The sequence below is a fragment of the Phyllostomus hastatus genome, unplaced genomic scaffold, assembly GCF_019186645.2.
Source record: "Phyllostomus hastatus isolate PE091 unplaced genomic scaffold, TTU_PhHast_1.1 phas_contig_16, whole genome shotgun sequence".
In the NCBI taxonomy this organism is placed as follows: domain Eukaryota; kingdom Metazoa; phylum Chordata; class Mammalia; order Chiroptera; family Phyllostomidae; genus Phyllostomus; species Phyllostomus hastatus.
In genome coordinates this window covers 9841527-9863073 of record NW_025333643.1, presented here as the reverse complement: position 1 = coordinate 9863073, position 21547 = coordinate 9841527, and the positions used below count along the sequence as shown (strand labels likewise).

The 21547-nt window shown below is 42.2% G+C and overlaps 2 protein-coding genes across 15 annotated transcripts in view; one reads left to right on the top strand and one right to left on the bottom strand.

Moving 5' to 3' along the window:
- PBRM1 (polybromo 1) overlaps positions 1-9976 on the top strand; it is a 125732-nt gene extending 115756 nt beyond the window's left edge. For 9 of the 13 annotated variants that reach the window (XM_045831924.1, XM_045831925.1, XM_045831923.1 and 6 more), the window contains 4 exons: positions 2154-2309; positions 5332-5402; positions 5506-5722; positions 7201-9976. In XM_045831924.1, coding sequence (XP_045687880.1) covers positions 2154-2309; positions 5332-5402; positions 5506-5722; positions 7201-7373 — 617 coding nt within the window. In that variant the 3' untranslated portion in view covers positions 7374-9976. The remainder of the gene's footprint in view (positions 1-2153; positions 2310-5331; positions 5403-5505; positions 5723-7200) is intronic. The other 4 variants (XM_045831934.1, XM_045831933.1, XM_045831936.1 and 1 more) reach the window with 1 other exon arrangement.
- Positions 9977-10103: 127 nt separating this feature from the next.
- On the bottom strand, positions 10104-19044 carry SMIM4 (small integral membrane protein 4). Of its 2 annotated transcripts, none has more exons than XM_045831947.1 (3): positions 18587-19038; positions 15431-15518; positions 10104-13863 (listed from the first exon to the last, which is right to left on the bottom strand). In XM_045831947.1, exons 1-3 carry the CDS (start codon positions 18735-18737, stop codon positions 13806-13808), a joined length of 297 nt encoding a protein of 98 aa, XP_045687903.1. In that variant the 5' UTR covers positions 18738-19038; the 3' UTR covers positions 10104-13805. The 2 variants fall into 2 exon arrangements, with proteins under 2 accessions (XP_045687903.1, XP_045687902.1); XM_045831946.1 differs by lacking the exon at positions 10104-13863 and adding an exon at positions 17032-17109 and having other exon boundaries at positions 15414-15518; positions 18587-19044.
- Between the last annotated feature and the right edge of the window lie 2503 nt (positions 19045-21547).

Here is a 21547-nt window from a genome sequence, read left to right as displayed (position 1 = left end):
ATATTATAGCACTGTGCCCTTGACTAAAAAGCCCAGGGACACATTAACAAAATTAATTCAAACAGCTAAAAACATAAAAAAGGAAAAAAAAAACAGCAGCTGCAGCATTTTAGCTCCCTGTTGGGAAATAACATCATAGAGCTCTGATGGGTGAGAAGGAGAGGACTCCCTTTTAGAAAGCCCCTGTTCCATTATTGTGTGCTGCCCAGACTTCTGGGCCATGGGAGTGAAGGGCAAGCATTCTCTGTAGTAACCAGTCTACAGTGGGAACTTGGTAGCTAACAGGGTGATTTTTTCATGGGTTACACAGGGTCTGAGTCTTAGCCTTGTTACTGTCTGAGACCAGCTTTGCTTACAAGCATTGAAGCTCATTTGAACACATGTGACTGGGATAATAAATGACAAAGTACAGTTTAATGAAGACAAATGTCATGTCTTTTGGTTCTGAATAATTTCCTAAACCACAGCCCGTGAAGGGTGCGTTCAGATGGGCTTTTGTAATTGAAAGCAAAGTCTCCTAACATTCTTAAATTCCCACATACTTATCCCTGAAAGCTATATCTGGTGGCGTGGTTAAAAGGCAGTTTGGCAACATGGGATCTTCTCATGTTTAAAGTGATGGTGTCTGTTCAAAAGTAGGTTTTACTCTCTGAAGCCTCGTTTGTTTGTTTGTTTTTTAATGAAACTCATAAGCCTATTTCATGTGTTAGAGGTATTACTCTTTAAAATTTGTTTTATTGGTTTGCATAATTGGAAGTTTTTCAGTCAGCTTAGGTGTGACTAATGAAGCTGAATCAACCTCAGAATTATCAATAATTATATAGCTTTAAGAGACTGAACTTTTATAAATATATATATACCTTTCAAATAAATCTTTAGGGAAAGGCAAAGAGTAAAATTCTTAGAATCTGGAGTTTTTTACTATTTCCCCGAGTCCCTCTACAAAAAATATTTTATAAAAATGAGGTTTGGCACCAGTCCCTCAACCCTCCCTTTGTGCAAGAAGTAGTGACCAAAGGTGATTGCATTTTGCGGGGAGATCTTATGTTTTGTTCATTGTGATCATTTCAAATCCTAGAAAAGTCAAGTTGTTTTTCTTGCTTAAAAAAAAGTCCTGTGGCTTCAAAGGTCTTTTGATAGGTGAGTCTTTGACATTTTGAAATTATTTTCTTCTTTTCACTTCTCTTGCCAAAAATGTTTGTTTCTTCAAACTCTTAACTAGCAGGCAGAAAATATTTTGTCATGTGAAGATGCATTTTGAAAATAAAGTAATAAAAGCCTCTATTCACAGAAGTTCTGTACCTCATTTTAAATGCTCCCTGGTAAATGAAGGTTTATGTGAGGACATTTGTGAGCGTGGAGACAGTGGTGCCAATTGGCATTTTCTCATGTTACCAGAGCCTGATTCTCCAGCCGTTCTTCCCTAAGGTCTGTGCACAGGCTACGAGTGACCTGGGCTTAGGTTTGCTTGGGAGGGTTTAGGTTTTTATCTGTATTTTAACTTGTTTTCAGATCTAAAGATGAAACATCATACATTGTGATGCCTCTTAGTGGTTCGCCAGCTCAAGCTCGAGCATGATCCATTCTTACCAGCAGTGGTGGGGGCTAGAAGGGAGGAGGAGTGGATGTAAAAGTCTTGAAAAATTCTTGCTGTCCTCTCCCAAGCTGGAGAACCATGCTTTGTGATCCGGGCTGTGCACCTCATTTCCCTCCATTCCAGTTTTCCCTCATGTGTTCGCATGATAGGCATATGAGTGTGGGCAGAGTGGAATGATGGGGCTGTTACTGTTTGATTAGAATTGCAGTCGCAGAACTGGTCACTCTGAAAAGCTTGCAATAATTATGACCTTGGGAAGACTGTTACTGGAACTATTTATTTTTAACTGAAAACATGCAGTGTATTTATATTTATCCCAGAGAAAATAACTACAAATAATAATATACTAAGTACTAATTCATCCAGAAATATTGGGTTCCATATTTGTAACTTTTTATTTTGTTCATTATTGCAACAAAATAATTGCACTAATTCTGTTATATCATGCAATACTAAGGGTGCTTTATTCATTAGTAATGCATGTGGGAGGTTTGTTATTACTTAGCTCATGTTGCATGTTAATGATGCATGTCTGAAATTTGTTGTGTCCTTCAAGGCATGATGGGTGGCTATCCGCCAGGCCTTCCACCTTTGCAGGGCCCAGTTGATGGCCTTGTTAGCATGGGCAGCATGCAGCCACTTCACCCTGGGGGGCCTCCACCCCACCATCTTCCGCCAGGTGTGCCTGGCCTCCCGGGCATCCCACCACCGGGTAAGAACTTCATCCTCATTCACTCATTAATCTCATCTTTGTGTTCTCTTTTTCCTCCCTCAGCCACTTGTTCTAGGAGGCACTTGCTGTCCATTGTGGGCAGGTCTTCCCTCCCTGAGAAGCCCAGGGATGGCAGCAACAGGGCCTGTCTTTGTGTAGAGCAGGTTGCTCGGCATCTGTGCCCTTGGGCAACCAGCTGCCTAGCAGCAGCACAGGACACATGGCAGAGACCAGAGTTAGGAGACCAAGAGGCAGGAGGCATACTCTTAAAATCACAATTTGACTTGCGCCAGAAAAGTCACACACCCTCTAGAAAGTCACGCCCTCTTTATCAGTGAATGGAGTTTCCCACTCACATATAAAAGCACTTTCTGCTCCTGAGTTCAGTGCTTCCTCTAATTCAATTCTCACCTAATAGGGTCCTCTGTATAGCACCCCTACTTATCTTCTGCTTCTCAAACAGCACTTCTAAGAGGATTGCAGAGTCACTAATGTAGAACTCTTTAGAAATCCTTCAGTCAGTCCTTCTAGGAACAAAAAGGAGGGAGCAAACAAATTTGCACTGAATTTGTTTTCTATATCTGAGTCCCCTAAGAAGCATAACATAACATTTTAAAGAGCAATACAGCCCACCCTACTAACTGTAGAAACTTCTGTCTGTACAGAAGCTCAAAAGTTATTTCATATGGAAACATAGATGGAATCCAGAAATAGCTACAGTGTTACTTTATAATTAGCAAGTTGAGAGATGATTATGAAAGGAAAACTACAAGTTCCCATATTAACTGCCATCATACTCAAAAAAACTGACCCTTAGCTATAATCTAGCTGGAGGGAATGTGACCTTAAGACAACTTGGAATTGCATTTGGTCCATTATCCAAAATATCAGGTAAAGACCCAGCCCAGATGATAAAATATAGCAACATTAGATTTGCTTACACCAGTATTGGACTTACTGATCATAGGGTTATACAGAGTTCCAAATGGTGCTTCAGAGTGTGCAGGGTGAGCAAACGTGGTGTCTTGGCCTAGAGCCTCCAGCTGCACTCTGTGAGAATTACTGGAGAATGTTCATAACTCCACAAAAGTGTTTGATCCAGATGTATCCAGAGGGAATGTTTGTGGGAATGTATGCTTCATCATGGAAATGGCGGCCTGTGTGAGTTACTGTTGGAACAGAAATCAGTCATAAAATGGGCGAACCCATGTGGCAAATAGAATTTGCCTTGTTTTGTGCCTTCTCACTTTGGCATACATAGGGTGTCTGACTGAGTCAGCCAGACCAGGTTGGAGCTGACTTTTAGGTGCACATAGGATTCAGTGGGAGCCACATCTAAGGCCAGTATTCACTAGGGAGCTGATAATCTTTAGCGGGTTTTGGGGCACCACTGTTTGCCTTTCCCCCTTCAGATTTTAAATTGCTTTTGAAGGAAACATCACACCTGATTACAGTCAGGGAAATAGGGAAGAACCCCTCTTAGTGTCTATATACACATTTCTGGTTAGGCTTTGAGGAGCAGAAAATTCAGTGAACTCCTCTTATGATGTGGTCCACATTCTCTCACCTGCTGCCCCCCAGCATGGCACTTGTAAATAGAGGAAGCAGAGAGCATTGCTGATATGTTTGTGCTGCTCTATACACAGATTGATACAGACAGGTCAGGGAGGCCCACTCTGTTGTAGAATCTAAGGCTGATGAGTGAGTGGGGGTGGGGGGGACACAGTTAATAATATGTTGCTGGAGCAGCAGCTTACCTCCCGCAACCTTTTCTTTCACAAATAATCTTTAGGATCCTATCATGGTGATCCAGGTACCCTTCTGGGTTCTTGGAATAAAAAAAAAAACCTGCTTTGTAAACAGAAAGCTTATGTTTACTTAGTATTTTCTAACAAATGTCTAATACTTCCTAGAAATAGCATTTATTAATTTTGAACCTTAGAATAGTGGGTTGGTCCTGCCTGGCAAAACATTAACATTTTGAACCTAGAGGAACTATAGAATCAAGTTAGCTCCTCTTGATCCTTTTATGCAGCCAGCAGGACTTGTTTGAAGTTTAAACAACAACTCACAAGGAATGGTTTTTGTTTGTTTGTTTGTTTGTTTGTTTGTTTGTTTGTTTGTTTGTTTTTAACAAACTGGATTTCTTGCCTCTTTCTTTGTTTTGAGAATAGTAAATGGATGGTCCTGAGGTGATTAAAATAACCCTAGACACTAAATTTAGGACACTTGGCCTATTCTCAGCTAGTACCAGTGAGACAGAAATTGTTCATGAGGCGTCACCAAGAGAAGTTTACAAAATTACCATCAGACACATAAATATAGTAGGATCATAAAAATCTTTTTCTTTCCCCTTGTCATTTTGTATTTGAAGTGATAGCAATGAGACTGCTCTGCTTCCAGATGTTCCCTTTTCAAAGTGCTGGTCTGTCAGATGGAAGGGGCCTCTGTCAGTCAGCATTAGTGACTCCAGTCAGAACCAGAGGTGCTGCCGGCCTGTGAGGGGACAGGAGACAGTAAGGATGTGCCTCCAGCCTCCACAAAGCTTATGTAACTGTGCACTTGCACAACCTCTCCCCTGTGTCCTTAACTATCCTAGCACACTGCATACTGCTGAGCCTGATTAAACGCCATTTCTGCTGAAGTTAAACACAGGCTTCAGTTACAGCAAAATGTGTTGTCAGAACAAAAATACCTTGAAAAATATAGGTATATTCTGACTATAGCTTACCTAGGGAGATAATAGAATTTCTGCAGGGTTCAAATAATTTCTAAGCCCTGAATAATTAATACACATCTAACAAGTTGTACTAGCATTATAAATTACCTAGAAAACAAAAGAATAGGAATTTTCTGTTTGAATGCTACATCCTTTTTGGAGTATGTAGAGTTCCTATCCACAAAGACTCAAAGGCAGAGGTCCGTAGGCTTGCCTTATAAATGGCATCATTCTTATCAGACAGTAGTTTTTCAGTCATGTCAACCAGAGCCTCTAATTGAGACATTGCATTCTAAATTACAGGTGTGATGAATCAAGGGGTGACCCCTATGGTAGGGACTCCAGCACCAGGCGCAAGTCCATATGGACAGCAGGTGAGTTTCCCAGCTGGATTTTCTAGGACTGGACATTATCCTGTTTCTCAAAACACGTGCCAAGTATTTTTTTCCCCTCACTATGTGGTCTGTGCTCTTTCAGGTAGGAGTTTTGGGGCCTCCAGGGCAGCAGGCACCACCTCCGTACCCTGGCCCACATCCAACCAGCCCCTCTGTCATACAGCAGCCAACAACGCCTATGTTTGTGGCTCCTCCACCCAAGACCCAACGGCTTCTCCACTCAGAGGCCTACCTGAAATACATTGAAGGACTCAGTGCTGAGTCCAACAGCATTAGCAAGTGGGACCAGACTCTGGCAGGTAAGGAGAATCTTTCTCAATAAGCCTTTACAAAATCTATGCTTTGTTGAGGTCATCATGCAGCCATTGGCATATTATAGCAGAGGGCAAATATCCATTTTTCTTATACAAGTTAAAATAAATGGTATATTTAATAGAAGGGTTTGGAGCTTCTTTGTATATTAACATCACACTTTGAAATGTATATTTGCTGCCCTGACCAGTGTGGCTTAGTTGGGCATTGTCCCTCAAAGCAAAAGGTCACCAGTTCAATTCCCAGTCAGGGCACAGGCCTGGGTTGCTGATCCAGTCCAAGGTCTGGATGTGTATGAGAGGCAACTGATCGGTGTTTCTCTCACCTTGATGTTTCTCTCCCTCTCATTCTCCCTCCCTCCTATCTCTGAATGAATGAATGAATGAGTGAGTGAGTGAGTGAGTGAGTGAATTTTTTTTATTTATTTATATATATATATATATTTTTTTTTTTTTAATTTCTTCAGCCCTTGCTGGTGTGGTTCAGTGATTGAGTGTCAGCCTGTGAATCAAAGGATCACCAGATCAATTCCCAGTCAGGGCACATGCCTGAGTTGCAGGCCAGGTCCCTGGTAAGGGGCACTTGAGAGGCAACCACACATTAATGTTTCTCTCCCTCTCTTTCTCTCTCCTTCCCCTTCTCTAAAAAATAAAGTCTTTTTTAAAAATTTCTTTGTGCCTTTAAATTAAAAAAAGTTTTTTTTGATGAATGTCAAAGCTTAGTCTTTATAAACATCACCATCATCTTTTTAAGTATATTCTGAATATTTTCAATTATTTTTTAGGCGTATGTGCATTAGCATAGATGTATTTGTTAAATTAAATACATAGATGTATGTATTGAATAAATTATTTCACCTCAATTTTAATTAACAGTATTAGAAAATATGTTCTATTAACCTATCAAGTTATTGATTTAGTTCAACAGACAATATATTTTCAGTACCAACTAAAATAACTTGCTAAGTTTCTATTGATTTTTTATTTCTAAACCTAATTTGATTTCTTTTAAGAGTAGTACTTATGTTTCCCCCTTTACCTTTTTAGGAATTTTTGTTAACATGGAAATAATCATTAAATATCAGGAGTGCCTGCAACAAAATATTAATGACCTAATCCTTTAGCTATTAAGCTCTTGTGTCCTCTTTCTAGAGCATTACATTATATTATGTGGCTCTTTTGTGAAGTCATTATTATAAATTAGAATTTCAAAAACAGCATAAAACAAGACATCCTTGACTAAGTAGTCTCATACCTAAGTGAAATAGTTTTCTAAAAACCAAAATGTCTAATAAAATGATATAAGAGATTTGCTTGGAAATATTCTGCAGTTAAAATTTATAATGTTTAATAAATAATAATAAATGTTTTTATGTTCTAATAAATCTATCAGATCTTAGGACTGAGGGGAAATTTGTTAATTTAAATTTCTATTTATATTTCTTTGCCCGCACTTTAATTTTCAGCTCGAAGACGTGATGTCCATTTATCAAAAGAACAAGAGAGCCGCCTACCCTGTCACTGGCTGAAAAGTAAAGGGGCGCATACCACCATGGCAGATGCCCTCTGGCGCCTTCGGGATTTGATGCTCCGAGACACTCTCAACATTCGCCAAGCATACAATCTAGAAAACCTTTAATCACATCTATTATATTTCTTTTATAGAAGCATAAAGAGTTTTGTGGAAAAGTAGCCATTTTAGTTACTAGGGGCCGGGGGAGGAACAAAGGATAATTTTTATTGCATTTTACTGTACATCACAAGGCCATTTTTATATAAGGACACTTTTAATAAGCTATTTCAATTTGTTTTTGTTATATTAAGTTGACTTTATCAAATACACAAAGATTTTTTGCATATGTTTCCTTTGTTTAAAACCAGTTTCATAATTGGTTGTATATGTACACTTGCAGTTTTATCTTTTTACTTGTTGCCGTGGAACTGAAACCATCAAAGGTTTTGTCTTGGATTGGGGTTTTTGTTTTTTTGTTTTTATAAAAGAACAAACAGTGATAAAAATACACACACACACACGAGTTTACAGATTAGTTTAAGTTGACAATGAAATGTGAAGTTGGTCCTAGTTTACATCTTAGAGAGGGGAGTATACTTGTGTCTGTTTCATGTGCCTGAATATCGTAAGCCACTTTGGCAAAAAGTGAAGTGAAAGGTTGTTATTTAGGTTATTCGTGTTTGGCAGTCATGCACGTTTGCTCTCTCAACTCAGAGGCTCGCTGCGGAAGTCTGAAGTCAGTGCTGTACATCCTTCTGCAGCTGGTGTATCTCCCGGACCCTTGGAGGGAGAGAGCACTTTTTCTTGTGCTGAGTTAGATTATCTATGGTGTCATTTATTTTTATAGAAATGTGCACAACCCTGAATTATATTTAGTATTGGCAGGTAAGTTTTAAGGGTACTTTTGATCTATTGATAATAATACACGTTAGATGATTTAAAATTTTAAATCTCTTCCATTGAAAAACATTGAAGTTCATGTTAAAGAAAGTATTGAGGTGTCCATGGAGGTGATTTATTTTTAAACATAACACCTAACTAACATAGGGAAGGGAGTGCATAACCACATAGGATCTGCATCAGAAGCATAATTGTAAAGGGGTAGATCGCCTGCATTTGCAAATGTTTTGGTATTCTTTGTTTCCTCATCAGATGTGGCTGTTTTTTTCTTCTAAGTTTCATCATTGTAATTTTCAAGCAGAAATTTAAGACTTTCTAAAATATTTAAAATTTAGCTTATGGTTTTGAATTTCAAGAGAAAGGAATCATAATCTAAGAAAATGCTCATGAAAAAAACCATTACAGATCCCAAACAATTGGGTTTGATAACCCAGTCTTTCTTATGTGACCCTAAAATAAAACATTTGGAGGCAATGTATGATGCTCAGACAGGTTTGATGGAACAGTATTTTCTAGGCATTTTGGAAGCCCGCTTTATTGATTGTAACAAGGTGGTTATCATTGTGGACCTTCCACTACTTACTGTTTATAAGTTGAAAGAGTGACTCTCAGAGAATACCATTCTTCTTTTAGCCTGGTATAAATCAGTACCTGAATATTTAATTACCATTCTTTCTAAATCATGGGGGAAGAAGTGTAGAATGGGAAACAGTCTCTTGTATCTAGATAGAAGGCCCTTATAACTGAAAGTTGCCTATAGTCAACCACTGGATCTCAGTTTGCATCAAGTATTTTAAATAATTCTGAATTTTTAAAAATGTATTGCAGTAGTATGTCAGTACCTTATTGTTAAACTGAATCAGATAAAGAAATCTTCAGTTCCTGGTTATTTGGGCCATTGAATCATCATGAACTGTATAATACAATCAGATTATTTTATTTCTAGACATCCTTTGAAATACACCAAAGAACCTGAAATTTAATTTTGGTTAAGTTATTTATTTATTTCATGCACCCATTTGATTTCCCTTTATAAGGTCTGGATGAGACTTCTTGGGAAGCCTCTAAAAACTTCACTGTGGGCTACATGGGGCATTAGAAGCCAGAGCACTCCTCCTCCGGGCTCCTTCCCAGTGTCTAGAGGTGCTGTAGAAACTGTAGAGCCAGCCAGGAGCTTCCCTAAGGCAGTGCAGAGCTGGGCCAGAGGGGCCACTAGGCAGGCCCTAATTAAGTTTTTCTTTAAAAAAAAAAAAACAAAAAAACTATTTATTTTAGAATCATGTCTTTCTGTATATTAACTTGGAGAATATCGATTAGTATTTAGGATATAAGATTTGAGGTCAGCCATCTTCCAAAAAAGAAAAACCAAAAAAAAAAAGTCCTGATTTAAGAAAGTACAAGTTAACTATTCTTTTTTTCATGAGTTTAGGAATTGTAGTGATATGGCTTAGAAAGCATAATGGCCTAAATATTTTCAAAACTGTAAGTTCATGTGGAAAGGAATTGTTTATGTTGGAGGGAAAAACCTACAGGTTTAAAATAGTATGTCAGACAACTGATTTAAAAGGCCTTGAATTGTTTTGTTTTTGAAACCACCCTTCTCTTCCTATGAGGAAAAATTGAGAGGGGATAATTTGTTATGTAAAATCTCCAAATTGGTGGTGTTGATTTTGGAGCTGGAACATTTTCAGACCTGATTAAAACTTGGTTTATTCTAATTTCTGTATCAAAAGAGTTTTAAGTGGTAACTAGTCTTATAACATGTATGTATCATATGTTTGTTCATGAAAAGCTTTTTAATCCAAATAAAAATGGAGTTTGCAAAGTGATTTGGATTAACCAGGTTTGGTTGTTCTGTTAAAGCTTGTGTCAGATATTAGTTTCAAGCCGGTTTAATTCCTACAAGCTTTGATTTTATGCCAGTAGTGATATGGCTGCTCACTTAGGGGAAGAGAGCTCCAGTGGAGAAGTCATTGGTCCAGACACTACTTCAGGGCTCAGGCTGCATTAACACAGAAGCTGAATGTAGTCACACTGCAACCTGACGTGCTCCACACCAAACCTCTCAAGCTGGCAGTCAAAGAATTCCTAAGATGTCCTAAGCATGGGCAGAAATGCAGGTTTAAGTTAAAATTGAAGAGTTACTGATGGCAGAAGGCAATAAAAGCATGTCCTAGGCATAAAACAGTGTAACCAGTTTCAAATAGTCAGCTGTCTGGCCAGAAAAGGCCAAGTGGCCCACATATATCTTTAACATGCTTATAAGCTCTTAAAACATAACCACACTTTTAATACAAAGTGTTGGTAAAATCAACCAACTGTTTTCCTCTAACATCACTTTGCAAATCCCTGTGGTTCTAGGCTCATGAGTATATTTTGAATGATCACTGATGTATAAACATTCCAGCTAAACACTATGAGCAGACAAATACCTACTGCTAAGTATTACTCTGTTCTTAGGCCTGTGCTAGGTCAGCTGAAGGAAAGTTCAGAACCAAACAGACAGACTGTTTCTGTCCCCAAAATAGATGTGTTCATTGGATTGCACATAAAAATGGCAAGAAATTTCACACATATGAAGATTAAAAATGGATAATGTTCAACTAAGAGAAATCACATTGGAAAACAGTGTTCCAAGTGTTTTCTTTAAAGAGGTTACTCAGTGTGGAAAAAAAATTACAAAAAGATTAATGTGAGTAAGTTCCAACATCAAAGATTTAGACAAAACTTCCAAATAGGACTGCTAGATAGATGAACAGAATTACTATGTGCCTCATTTAGGTACTTTATCAGTTCAGATTATAAAGTGAAGCTTCAAAGCCCACATTCTTTCCCCAACACTACAGTAAAGGTAGATTTCTAGCAGTCAATGCTAATTAGGCTTTTGTCATTCTAGAATGAGTATTTGGAGGGTTTTAAATTTTGTTATTAAATTTTTTGCCTTGACACTACAGTTCTATAATCTGTATATATACTAAGAGTGAGGACCTTTAAATTATTAAAGTTCCTAACTTAAATAGTTCCAGTGTCTGATAGAATAGTCATATTCCTTAGAAGGGTTAACAAGGTTTGTTTTGTGGCAAACTAAAAATCTTGCAACTTAGTTAACAAAGATTAGTTCTTACAGCATCCAAACTAATGTGCTCTGAAAGTGTCTTCAACTTAATAACAGTAATTGCTTTGCTAGTCTCCTTGCCTTGAAGTCAGAAATTGCCCTGTCATCTTCAAAGGTTTGTTCTTCAATAAATCAGCAAACTAATACATACTAGGAAGAAAACTCAGGGAAGGTTAACACAAATTTCAGGCTAGTGATTCTCTAGGATGGAGTCCAAAAGGTAGGCCAGGGAAGAAACCCACAGCAAACAAAGAAGTTAGCTGCTGGTTTTATTAACATTTACAACTATTCTTTGTAAAAGATGTATAAATAAATATTCTCTATGGTATTATTAAACTTCTAAAACTGGGGGGGCACATGGAATAAGGCCATATAATTGAGAGAATCATAGCACAATTTTAATTTCTTATGCAGCAATGTAATCAGTAAAATGCCTGTGAGTTTTGGGGTTCCCCAGCAACTCTTGAGGTGATGGCAAGTGCACACAAAAACCACCTTCCTTTCCCTGGTGCTATTGGTTATCATTGGTCTTCACACTCAGTCCAGCTCTGGGCTGTGCCTCTGAGCTGTAGGTAGTGCTTTAGTGAGATAGAGTAATCAGTGGTTATTTATACTGAGTTGGTTCTAACATAAATGGACTAGCTTAAATTAGGGGAGGGGGAGTCCCTGCAAAATTTAGAAAGATGTGTTTGTGACAAATTTTTACTGGATAGGGGGCCTGACCCTGAGTGGGTCTGCCTAGGGTCAGCCAGTAGTGTGTGGGTTCTTGTTGTCATGTAGGAAGATTTCGTGAGTCCAGGTGACTATGAGGGTACGTTTCTTACAGCTGGGAAGAGTGAAACAAGGGAGAGCTTAGCATGGAAGCAACAGGAGAGCCTAGGCAGGGCTGCCTTAACTCACTGGGAGGTCTGAAAAGGAGACCTTGGAGATGGGATTAAGGGATTAGCCTGGTATGTGCTGCTGCTGCCCATTGCTCCCCTGGTTGCCAGTCTCATCTCATGAGGACACTTAGAATTTAGGAGATACATGCCTGCGGAAGAAGGAGAGGGAGAATGGAATGGCATGGGTTGCTCCCCAGAGTAAGAGCTGGTGCTGGGTCCTTTGTCTTCAGTCATGTATTTCTCTTGTAGGCAGGAGAGACCTCTCTTTAGGGGAGTACTTGGGGAGATTTCAGCAGGATATTCATCAGTCTTCAGGTGTGCTGTTTCAGGGTCATGGTCTCCAATGATTGGTCACTTCAGGGCAGGTCATTAGTCATTGCAGCTGGTCCTGGCATTGCCCACCTGCTTTTGCTGCTTTTTTGGTCCTGGAGTTGACCTGTATCTGCCTATAAATTGCTTGGCCATCTTGTTCAGCTATCTTCCTGCTTTCCTGTTCCATTTGTCCTGGCTTACTGGCCTGTCTCAAAATCATTTGTTTCTTATTCATGAGAAGTAGAAACTATGTTGAAACTACTGTTCTTTAATATGTAGCTATTTTCTTGTTTGAAGAAATGTAGGATTGGTTATCAAAGCATAGGAAGTTGCCCTTGCTTTTTCTACCAGCTGGCTCAAACTTATCCTGGGTCAAATTGGAAAATCTCTGCCAGTAGACCTGAGCCTCTGATTTAGTTTAAGTCTACAGTTGCTTTACACAGTGAAGTTTCAGTTTCTAGGCAAGGAGCAGTGTCTTTATATTATTTAGCAGCTGTTTGAAACAATGTCTTTATCAGAGAGGGGTGTGAAGCCTGTTGCCACCCCCCACCCCAAGGAGGCCTAACGATGTATGCTCATGGAGCCAGTCAAGGGAAGGGCTTGTAACTGTTTTTAAGAGCTTGTAACTGTGACTAATGTCGTCAGTGAGGAATTCCCATCACCCTAGCAAAATGTGTACAAAGTGGCTGCTGACAGAAATGTCATCTGCATAATTATCCTGGTTACAATGGTTTTGTCTCCAACAAAGTAAGATCTCTACTTAGATCTTACTTTTATATCCATGATTAAATCTGAATTCTGCAAAAAATAAAAAAATCACAAACAATTCAGGCTGCACTTCAAAGCATCCTGATTGATCCTAGAATTGTTCAGAAAATACTTCATGGACTAGATTCAATGGGTAGATATTTTTAGAAGGAAATAATTTTCCCACACATGCTGTTCCACAGTGACCTGGGAAATAAGAATGCAAAGTAGAGATAGGAAAACTACAAAATTTCTTTATTACGGCAGTTCTGTATAAGAACAAAAGATCTGAAAAGTACATTTTTATTTGTATTTTACAAATTGAGGTTTTATTCTTTAAAAACTGCTCAAACTTGGTTAAGAACAGAGGAGAGTCCATGGCCTTTTTGCCTGGGACTGCTTCAATTCAGCTCACCCACCCAGCTCAGTAGCAAAAGCAGTGAGTGGCTTTACCAGTATGGGCTGGTCTCAAAAAAACAGCAGCTTTACTCCTGGAGAGGAAGTAGCATCAGTTTGGGGGAAGGAGAAAGTCTGTGACTTTACCTACTAAAAGTGGCCAAGGTGGAGGGAAATGAATTAGAAAAACCTGCAACTTTACTAACCTTACGTTGCAGTCCTAGTTTGGACAACCAGTGAATCAGTCAGATTTAACTGAGAGAACCTAAAAATGAGAAAACCATAGAAAGGCAACATAAGTCTCCCACATAGCTTACTGCTGGAGAGCTACTAACACGCATGGGAAAGAACCAAGCAATCAGGGCAGTCACTGATTGCAAATGGTCAAAGGAACTTTCTGAGATGAGAGTAGTTTCCTAAAACTAGATTTGAGTTTGAATTGAAACATTTACAATGACTGAATTTTGTGGTACAGGAATTGTACCTCAATAGAGCTGTTTAAAAAGTATCTTGGCTTATTAGGAAAAAAGTACCATTAGTAGAATCAGAAAACAAACTATTCCAATATATTTGTTTTATATTATCACAAAATAATACTCAATAGTTATTGAAGATCATTTTTTAAAGATACTTATTGAGTCCTGGCTGGTGTGGCTCAGTGGATTGAGTGCCGGCCTGCAAACCAAGGGGCTGCTGGTTCAATTCCCAATTGGGGCACATGCCTGGGTTGCAGGCCAGGTCCCCAGTAGGGGGGCACTTGAGAGGCAACCATACATTGATGCTTCTCTCCCTCCCTCCCTCCCCCGTCTAAAAATAAATTAACTAAAAAAATATATTTGATTTGAGAGAGAAACATTTATTCGTTGTTCCACTTATTTATGCACTTAGTGGTTGATTCTTGTATGTGCCCTGACCTGGGATAGTACCCGCAACCTTGGCATATCAGGACAATGCTCTAACCAACTGAGTTACCCGACCAGGACCTGAAGATCATTATTAACCAAATATGTACTTTACTAGTTGTTCTAGGTAGGGTGTTGGCTATTACATAATTGTATTTTTCTTTTTGTAAGATCTGATTGTTGTATTCAACCATTAAAATGATACATCATCTTTTATGAAAGACTGTCCATTTTCTAAACTTTCTATACACCAAAATGAATTTCAGTAAATCACAGTTGTTGAATTTATTTTTTAGCTGTCAAGCTTAATAGATGATCAAAAACAAATGAAAACTAATAGCTGTTGGAATTACAAATGTAAAGCTGCCTCTCAATGGCTAATATTTCACCTTTTATTGAAGGTAGTCAGAATCAAATTAACCTCAGATTGTCTTTGTATAGGACACAACTCCTGATCCTTCTCCTTGCCACATGTACAGAAATGCCATTTCCTGGCAACTACAGAATGCAAATCCCTGACTGATTAAAGTGCTCAGAACTTTCGCTGTTTCAAGTTTATTTCTCTCCTAGAATGTAGAGGACAAATTGCTGTAGTTCAGATAGACAACTGACAGAGATGTCACTTAAGTAAAAGACATGGGATGTAGTTTTCCATGCAGGTTCAGCTTCTCCAGTGCAAACCTTATAGACAGCTAAGTACCACCCATAATAAGTGCATAGGAAAGGAGGAACTCACTGGAATGTTAGCAATGTGTTTTGTTGTTTTTTAAATCAGTTTACATTCAGTGTTATTTTGTATTAGTTTCAGGTGCACAGCACAGTGGTTGATCATACACTTCACAAAATGCTCCCTCTGACAAGAAAATGAATGTATGTTTTAATGAATGTACATTTTTAAAGAAATTGAAACTAGTAAAATTTCATATTCACTTTATTGACTGTTGACGTTCAGTCTCTGATGCATCTTCCAGCCTTCTCTGATACTGTCTCTCTGACGCTTTTCTGCGGTAGACGTCATCTGTATTAAACAAAAATTTTACTTAGATTTTTAAGAAACTGAGGAATTAAAAATACTCAGATTTGAGCAATTTAACCAATAGTCTAGGTCAGTCACTCTATTTGAATCTCAATGTTCATGTTTAATTCAATGCCAAAATAAACAGTTTAAAACAGTTAAATGAGGCTGTTAATGGAGTTCTGGACTTCAATAGCAGGTAAGAGTCTTCGAAGATAGGATCATGTCCTAGCACATCTGGCAATATTTTAAAATTTTAAGACTTCTCTCACTTCCTTATCCCCCAATTTCTGTTGGGGGATATTTGCTATTCTCACTGAAATCATCCTTCCTACCTGAAACCTGGCCCCTCAAAGACACTTCCTGATCTGTGGCTCTCTGCTGCTCCCTGTCCCACACCCAGGAACTCAGGGTGGGGAGCTGAGGGCAGTTTCTTTGTTGTCTGCTGCTGCTTTTCCAGACTACTGATTTGCCACCCTCCTCCTTTGGGGCTTATGCCATTTGCTGCCATCTCTGCACTGGCACCTGCTCTCCATCGCTCCCTTTCAATCACTGAAAAGAGCATCTAGCTCAGGCTCCTCAACCCTGTCCTGTGCCACTGTCCCAGGGATAGAGCACTAGCATCCTTCACCTCCCTGCCTCCTCCACACAACCTCTACTACCTTGCTAGCCCTTCTGTCCTTGGACTTTTACCAACTTCTTCCCCAGGCTGTTGGACCTTGAGGACCCCCTAAGCAAGCCCCTTCTCCTCCTCTCTTCCTGCCCAACCAGCTGAAATTCCCCCTCCGATCAATGTCAGCTTCTTGACACACCTTCAAAACCCCAGCTACAGAATAACCTAACTTCCTTCTCCATGCCTCACTGTTTTGCTTTGCACTGTGGGGCCAATGATGCGTCTGACTGAGTCCACTGTAATCCTGCCTGACAATCCTGTTTCCTCAGCCTGGTCCCTGACCCTTTTTCAGCCACCCCCAAACGGCCATGAATTCTTTCTCCCAGAGAAAAACCATCAGGAAAGAACTCTCCCAGCTAACTTCCAAGGGCTATTAGGGATGCCATGCTCTGATCCCATTCTCTCCCACCCTCCCAGGGCCAAGGTATGTCCAGCCTCCCTCCACCTTCTCTTTCCTGATCAGATTTGCCTATCTTCAAGTCTCTCCGGGTGGGGGAGAGGGGACTTACCTCCCATTTGCATAGTCAGCTTTCTGAAATGCCTGTCTTCTGAGATAAATCCTCCTTGGTTCCCCTGCTTGCCTCTTAATCACTCTTAAAATGTTGAGGTTTGACTCTTTCATCACAGCCTGCTTGTGAATAACCCACAAACCCAGATCTATGGCCCAAATCTGCCTCCTCAGCTTCAGATCCATATAACCGTCTCCACTTCCAAACCGCCAGCACATCCAAATGGAGCCCGGGATTGTCCTACCCGCATTCCCCCTGCCCCAGCTATCCTAGCAGAAGCCCCCCACTCCTTGTCTCCTGAGTCCACTCCATCACCAAGCCCTGTCAGGACTACCTCTTGGGTGTCTTCTCAAGTCCATCATTTCTTGGCATCCCTTCGGTCCCCACCGAAGACCAGGCCACCATCTCAAACCTAGGTAAACACACAGCCTAAGTGTTCCTGCCCGTCTCCTCTCCACAACAGCCATTCTCTACATGTGTTTATCCACTGCCGCTTAAAACCCTTCAATCCTTTGGGATACATCCTCGGTTCTCCAGTCTCTTTTTGGACCTGCCCAGGCACCTTTCTAGCCACTTCATCCCTCACTATGCTCACCTGTTTCAGTCCCTCAAACAGCATACTTTCACACCCACGCCCCCATGTCTGCTCTTACCACTGGTATGAGGCATTTTCAACTTCACAAACATTCCTCTCATCTGACTGACACCCACTCAGTCTTCAGGACCTACCTGACATGCTCACTCCTGGAAGCCTTCCCTGCACCATCTAGTCCAATTGAAGTGCCTCACCCAAGATTCCCATGTTCCCCACACTTTCTCCTTAGAGCAATGACCACACTCAATAGTAACTGTCTTCATGATCTGTCTGTCTCTCCTGTTAAGAGTTCTGGAGTGGAGGACCTTCTGCCTTGTTCATTATATCCTCTCATCAGTGCTCATTAAAAATTAATAAATGGATGACCCTGGCTGGTGTGGCTCAGTGGATTGAGAGCCAGCCTACAAACCAAAAGGTCACTGATTCCATTCCGTCAGGGCACCTGCCTGGATTGCTGGCCAAGTCCCCAGTTGGGGCGTATGAGAGACAACTGATCGATGTATATCTCATGATCAATGTTTCTCTCACACACTGATGTTTTTCTCCCTACCTTCCTCTCTCTCTAAAAATAAATTTTAAAAAGGTGATGACTGGATGAACAGAAGGAATAAATATCTATAGAGAGCACTAAGGTAACTTTTTAAATGAGGGTTGGTAATTCACAAGTGATAGTGTTTCTGGGGGAACAAAGGTAGAAAGGGTTTAGGGGTTGGGGAAGTCTTCCCAGAAGACAAACTAGCCTGTCCAGAGCTAGTGCTCAGCAAAGCAATGTCAGGGATTCTGTTCACAGTGCTGGGCCCTGGTGCCAATGGCTCTGCCTGTAAAGACTGTGGTAATTAGCTAAGTCGGGCAGACCAGCTCCCTCCAAGGGTTTGGACTGAAGAGTCCCAACAGGGGACTGGCCAGTTAATAGGAGTTTCCCTGAATCCTCAGGATCCCACCCCTTCTACGGTGCTATGAGCAAGTCTGTTCCTTAGGCCCAATGTCCCCAGCAAGCTTGATAGGAGGCTGTCCTGAGTGAAGTCACTTGCCTTCCCCTCAACGTGTAGGCAAGGTCTCAAGGTTGGACACCAAAGTGCCTTTGCTGCTCCGCTTACAGGAGAGCCCGGGAGGGTCTCGAGGGCCCGCCCAGTGAACGGAACCGCACTTGCCCTGCTGACCAGGTTGAAAGCAGCTTAGCGCTGTGAGTGGAATAAGCGGTCTGCAACTAGGAAGGAGTATCTGCCAGGAAAATAGGTCCTATGCCGCCTCCTGCCTTCCTGCAATGAAACGAGGCTGCTGCATCCCTACTTACAGAAGGTCTCCTGGCCCACGCGCACTTTAATCATGATCCACTCCATCGTTCCTCCCAGGACAAAAAAGAAGGGCAGAAACCTGTAGACGCCAAATCGCTGCTTTCCGGGCACCCGCTGCAGAATCCGCCTCACCTGGGCCCTGGAAAACATGCCGGACCGAGGTCGTGGAGAGGAGTCAGGCTGAACCAGGAACGACGGGAGCTGCCTCAGCTACAGGACTGAGGCTCCCGGGTGGAACCGAGATGTCCTGCCCGTCCTGGCCCAGCTCGGCGGCGGCGCTGGCCGAGCAATCGCCGACCTGCCTCAATGCCAGCGGGAGAGTTTCAGGAGCTGTGAGCTGCTGGAGTGGCTCCACCAATCAGAGCACGGCAGGGCATTGGGATTCACCAGTAGCAAGCGGTGGAGTGCGCGTGTCCTGTGAGGCCCAGGCCGGCTTGAGGGAGCACGCGCAGGCGCCGGCTCTGGAGGCCGGGCGGTGCAAGGGGGCGGGGTCACCGACGTGGCGTCTGCGGGGTACCGGTGTCTCTCCGGTGCTGTAAGTTGCTGAGAGTTGGAAGCTGTCCCCCTGCTCTGCCACCGCCATCTTTTTTAAGTCCTGCTAGAAGTGAGGACCCTCTCTGATGGACTAAACGTGTACTGGACTATAATATAAACTGCAATTATGCAACGCCTTGTACTTTTTTCGAGGTCGTGATTATTGACATTTCTAAAATAAGAATTTGATATGCCTTGTTGAAAGCTGAACCTTACCATTTTTACAACAAAAGTCTAGGTAAGCATCTTGAGACAAACAACTCTAAAATTAATGAAAGGTATTCTGTATGGGGCACTTACCATTATGCAAGGACTTGTATGTGCTTTTTATGCATCATCTCATTCACAATAATCACAAGAGCAAAATGATTTAAGAGCGTGGGCCTTATCAAACATCCCTCCTCCACATATATTCCCTTAGTCTGTGCCTCAATTGCTACACAATATAGGGACCTTATGATGCTTTTAGGATTTAGAGATAATAAAAATAAAGCACTTAACACAATGTCTAAACTGTAGTAACTAATCAATTAAGATTAGCCATAGCCCTGGCTGCTGTGGCTCAGTTGGTTGGAGCACTGGCCCATAACTGAAAGGCTGCAGGTTCTATTCGATTCCAGTCAAGGCACATACCTAGGTTGCCATTTTGATCCCTGGTCAGGCATTTATAATACCTGGTATCCACACAACCAACGCATATGGGAGGCGACCAATCCAGGCTTCTCTCTCTCCCTCTCTAAAAGCAATGAAAAATTGTCCTCAAGTGAGGATTTTTTAAAAAAGGACTAGCTATAATATGATAACGATTTATGGAGCCCTAGCTCTTTATATGTATTCCACAGCCTACTGAACCTTGCCTCTACTTTCATCATCTCTTTTTTTAGTAGAGAACTGAGAAGTTGAGATTAAGCCAGGGAGAAGCCGAAATCTCACTTGAGAGTCTTCATTCTTGCTGAGCTGTGCTTGCTGATGTCTTTAATGGGTTCTCACCTCATTGCCTTTGAGAAGGAAGACAACTATTAGACGATCTAAGAAAATCAAACTAAGAACCAATAAGAGTTTGATGACGCGGACACAAAATCTACAAAAACGGGTTGGAAAATAAGTGCAAGCATGGCCTCGGGAAATGGTAGTAAAGTCTGCAGCTGAGCAGCCGTGCCCAAGACGCTGCTTTAATAACCTGCCTTCTGAGGCCATCACATCCAACCCGCTCACACGCATCCACTTAGTGATCATTCCCATCTCTTTTGGTGACTCTGGGGGCCAGGTACCACAGTGCCCATCTTCTGCCCAGATGAATTTTACGTGTGGCCAGCTCCCCAGTGCCCACCTAGCTCACTGAGGCCTTCAGGTGGACACATCCACCCACCCACGGGCCCACCTTTGGGTCTCCACCCTGCATCACCACCTGGCCCAGGATCTGGCACATTGTAGGTCTTCATCCAAGGTACAGTGGATACTCCAATGTCCCACACCTTTAAGAAAGTGCCCAGATGGCCAGCTTCCCACTAACAGGGCCCATCCGGGCTGCTTAGGCCTCCTCAGGACCCAGTGCACGAACTGATACACATGCAGACTCAGAAAACGGATCTGAATAGAAGAAACAAGAGTGGAGAGTGGTTTAAGGCGGGAAGGGCGAGTTTCGTTGGAAACTCTAGCGACGTTGCTGGAAGAGACGATGGATGCCAAGAGAGGACCTGCACGGGGAAGCCAAAATTGGGGCGGGGCGGTGCAGCCGTTTGCTAAGGTCAGAACCTGGCAGGCTCATTGCCTCCTGGCCCACAGACCTAGAGCGCAAAGCCTAGTCCTCCGGCTCGGAGTTAACACGGGTCATCTAGATGAGGTACAGGGCGGGAGAGGGGAGAGAGAAAAGGCTGCCTCAGCGTTAGCGCTGCGGTTCTCACCTTACGAGGAGATGGCACCTGGGAGCGCGCAGTAAGGGCTCTTTATTCGCTGACCATGTGGAATGGACCAGCTTCTGGTCTGCGGGCAGAGTTAGTCAGGGGCCGGAGGAGGGGGAAAGGACCCCCACACTATGGCTAGGGGAGGGGCGGAGGAGCTAAGGTCAGGACGACTAGAGGTGGAGGAGGGGCGGAAAGACCCGGGCGCGGAGGGAAAGAAAAAGGAATGCGCGCCGGGGTGAACCGCAGCGCCTCAGCCGTCTGGACCTTCGCCGGGACGGCCATTCTTAGGCCCTCCGACCTCCCGGGAGGGGGGCAGAAGGAGCCACCATCGCCGCTGTGACGACCGAAGGGGGCGCAGAGTACTCTGCCGCGCCAGAGACTCGGAGGAGGGGGCTGGGGAGCCCGTTCCGCCCAGTCCCGGGACCTCCCGCCCCCCCGGGCCAAGGGGCGCGCCCATTGGCCGGCTGGGCTCCCGGCGCCTCGCCCATTGGCTAGCCGGGGTGAAGAGCACGCGGCCACCGT

What these genes read in the sequence shown, in the direction of transcription:
- SMIM4 (XM_045831946.1), bottom strand. Translation starts at nt 18,737, where the DNA reads ATGTTTTCCAGGGCCCAGGTGAGGCGGATTCTGCAGCGGGTGCCCGGA. An exon ending in CGTGGGCCAGGAGACCTTCT is followed by an intron (nt 17,110 to 18,586) that starts GTAAGTAGGGAT and finishes GTGTTTACCTAG; the next exon opens with GTTTGAGATGGTGGCCTGGT. An exon ending in CTTGAGAAGACACCCAAGAG is followed by an intron (nt 15,519 to 17,031) that starts GTAGTCCTGACA and finishes TGTTTAATACAG; the next exon opens with ATGACGTCTACCGCAGAAAA.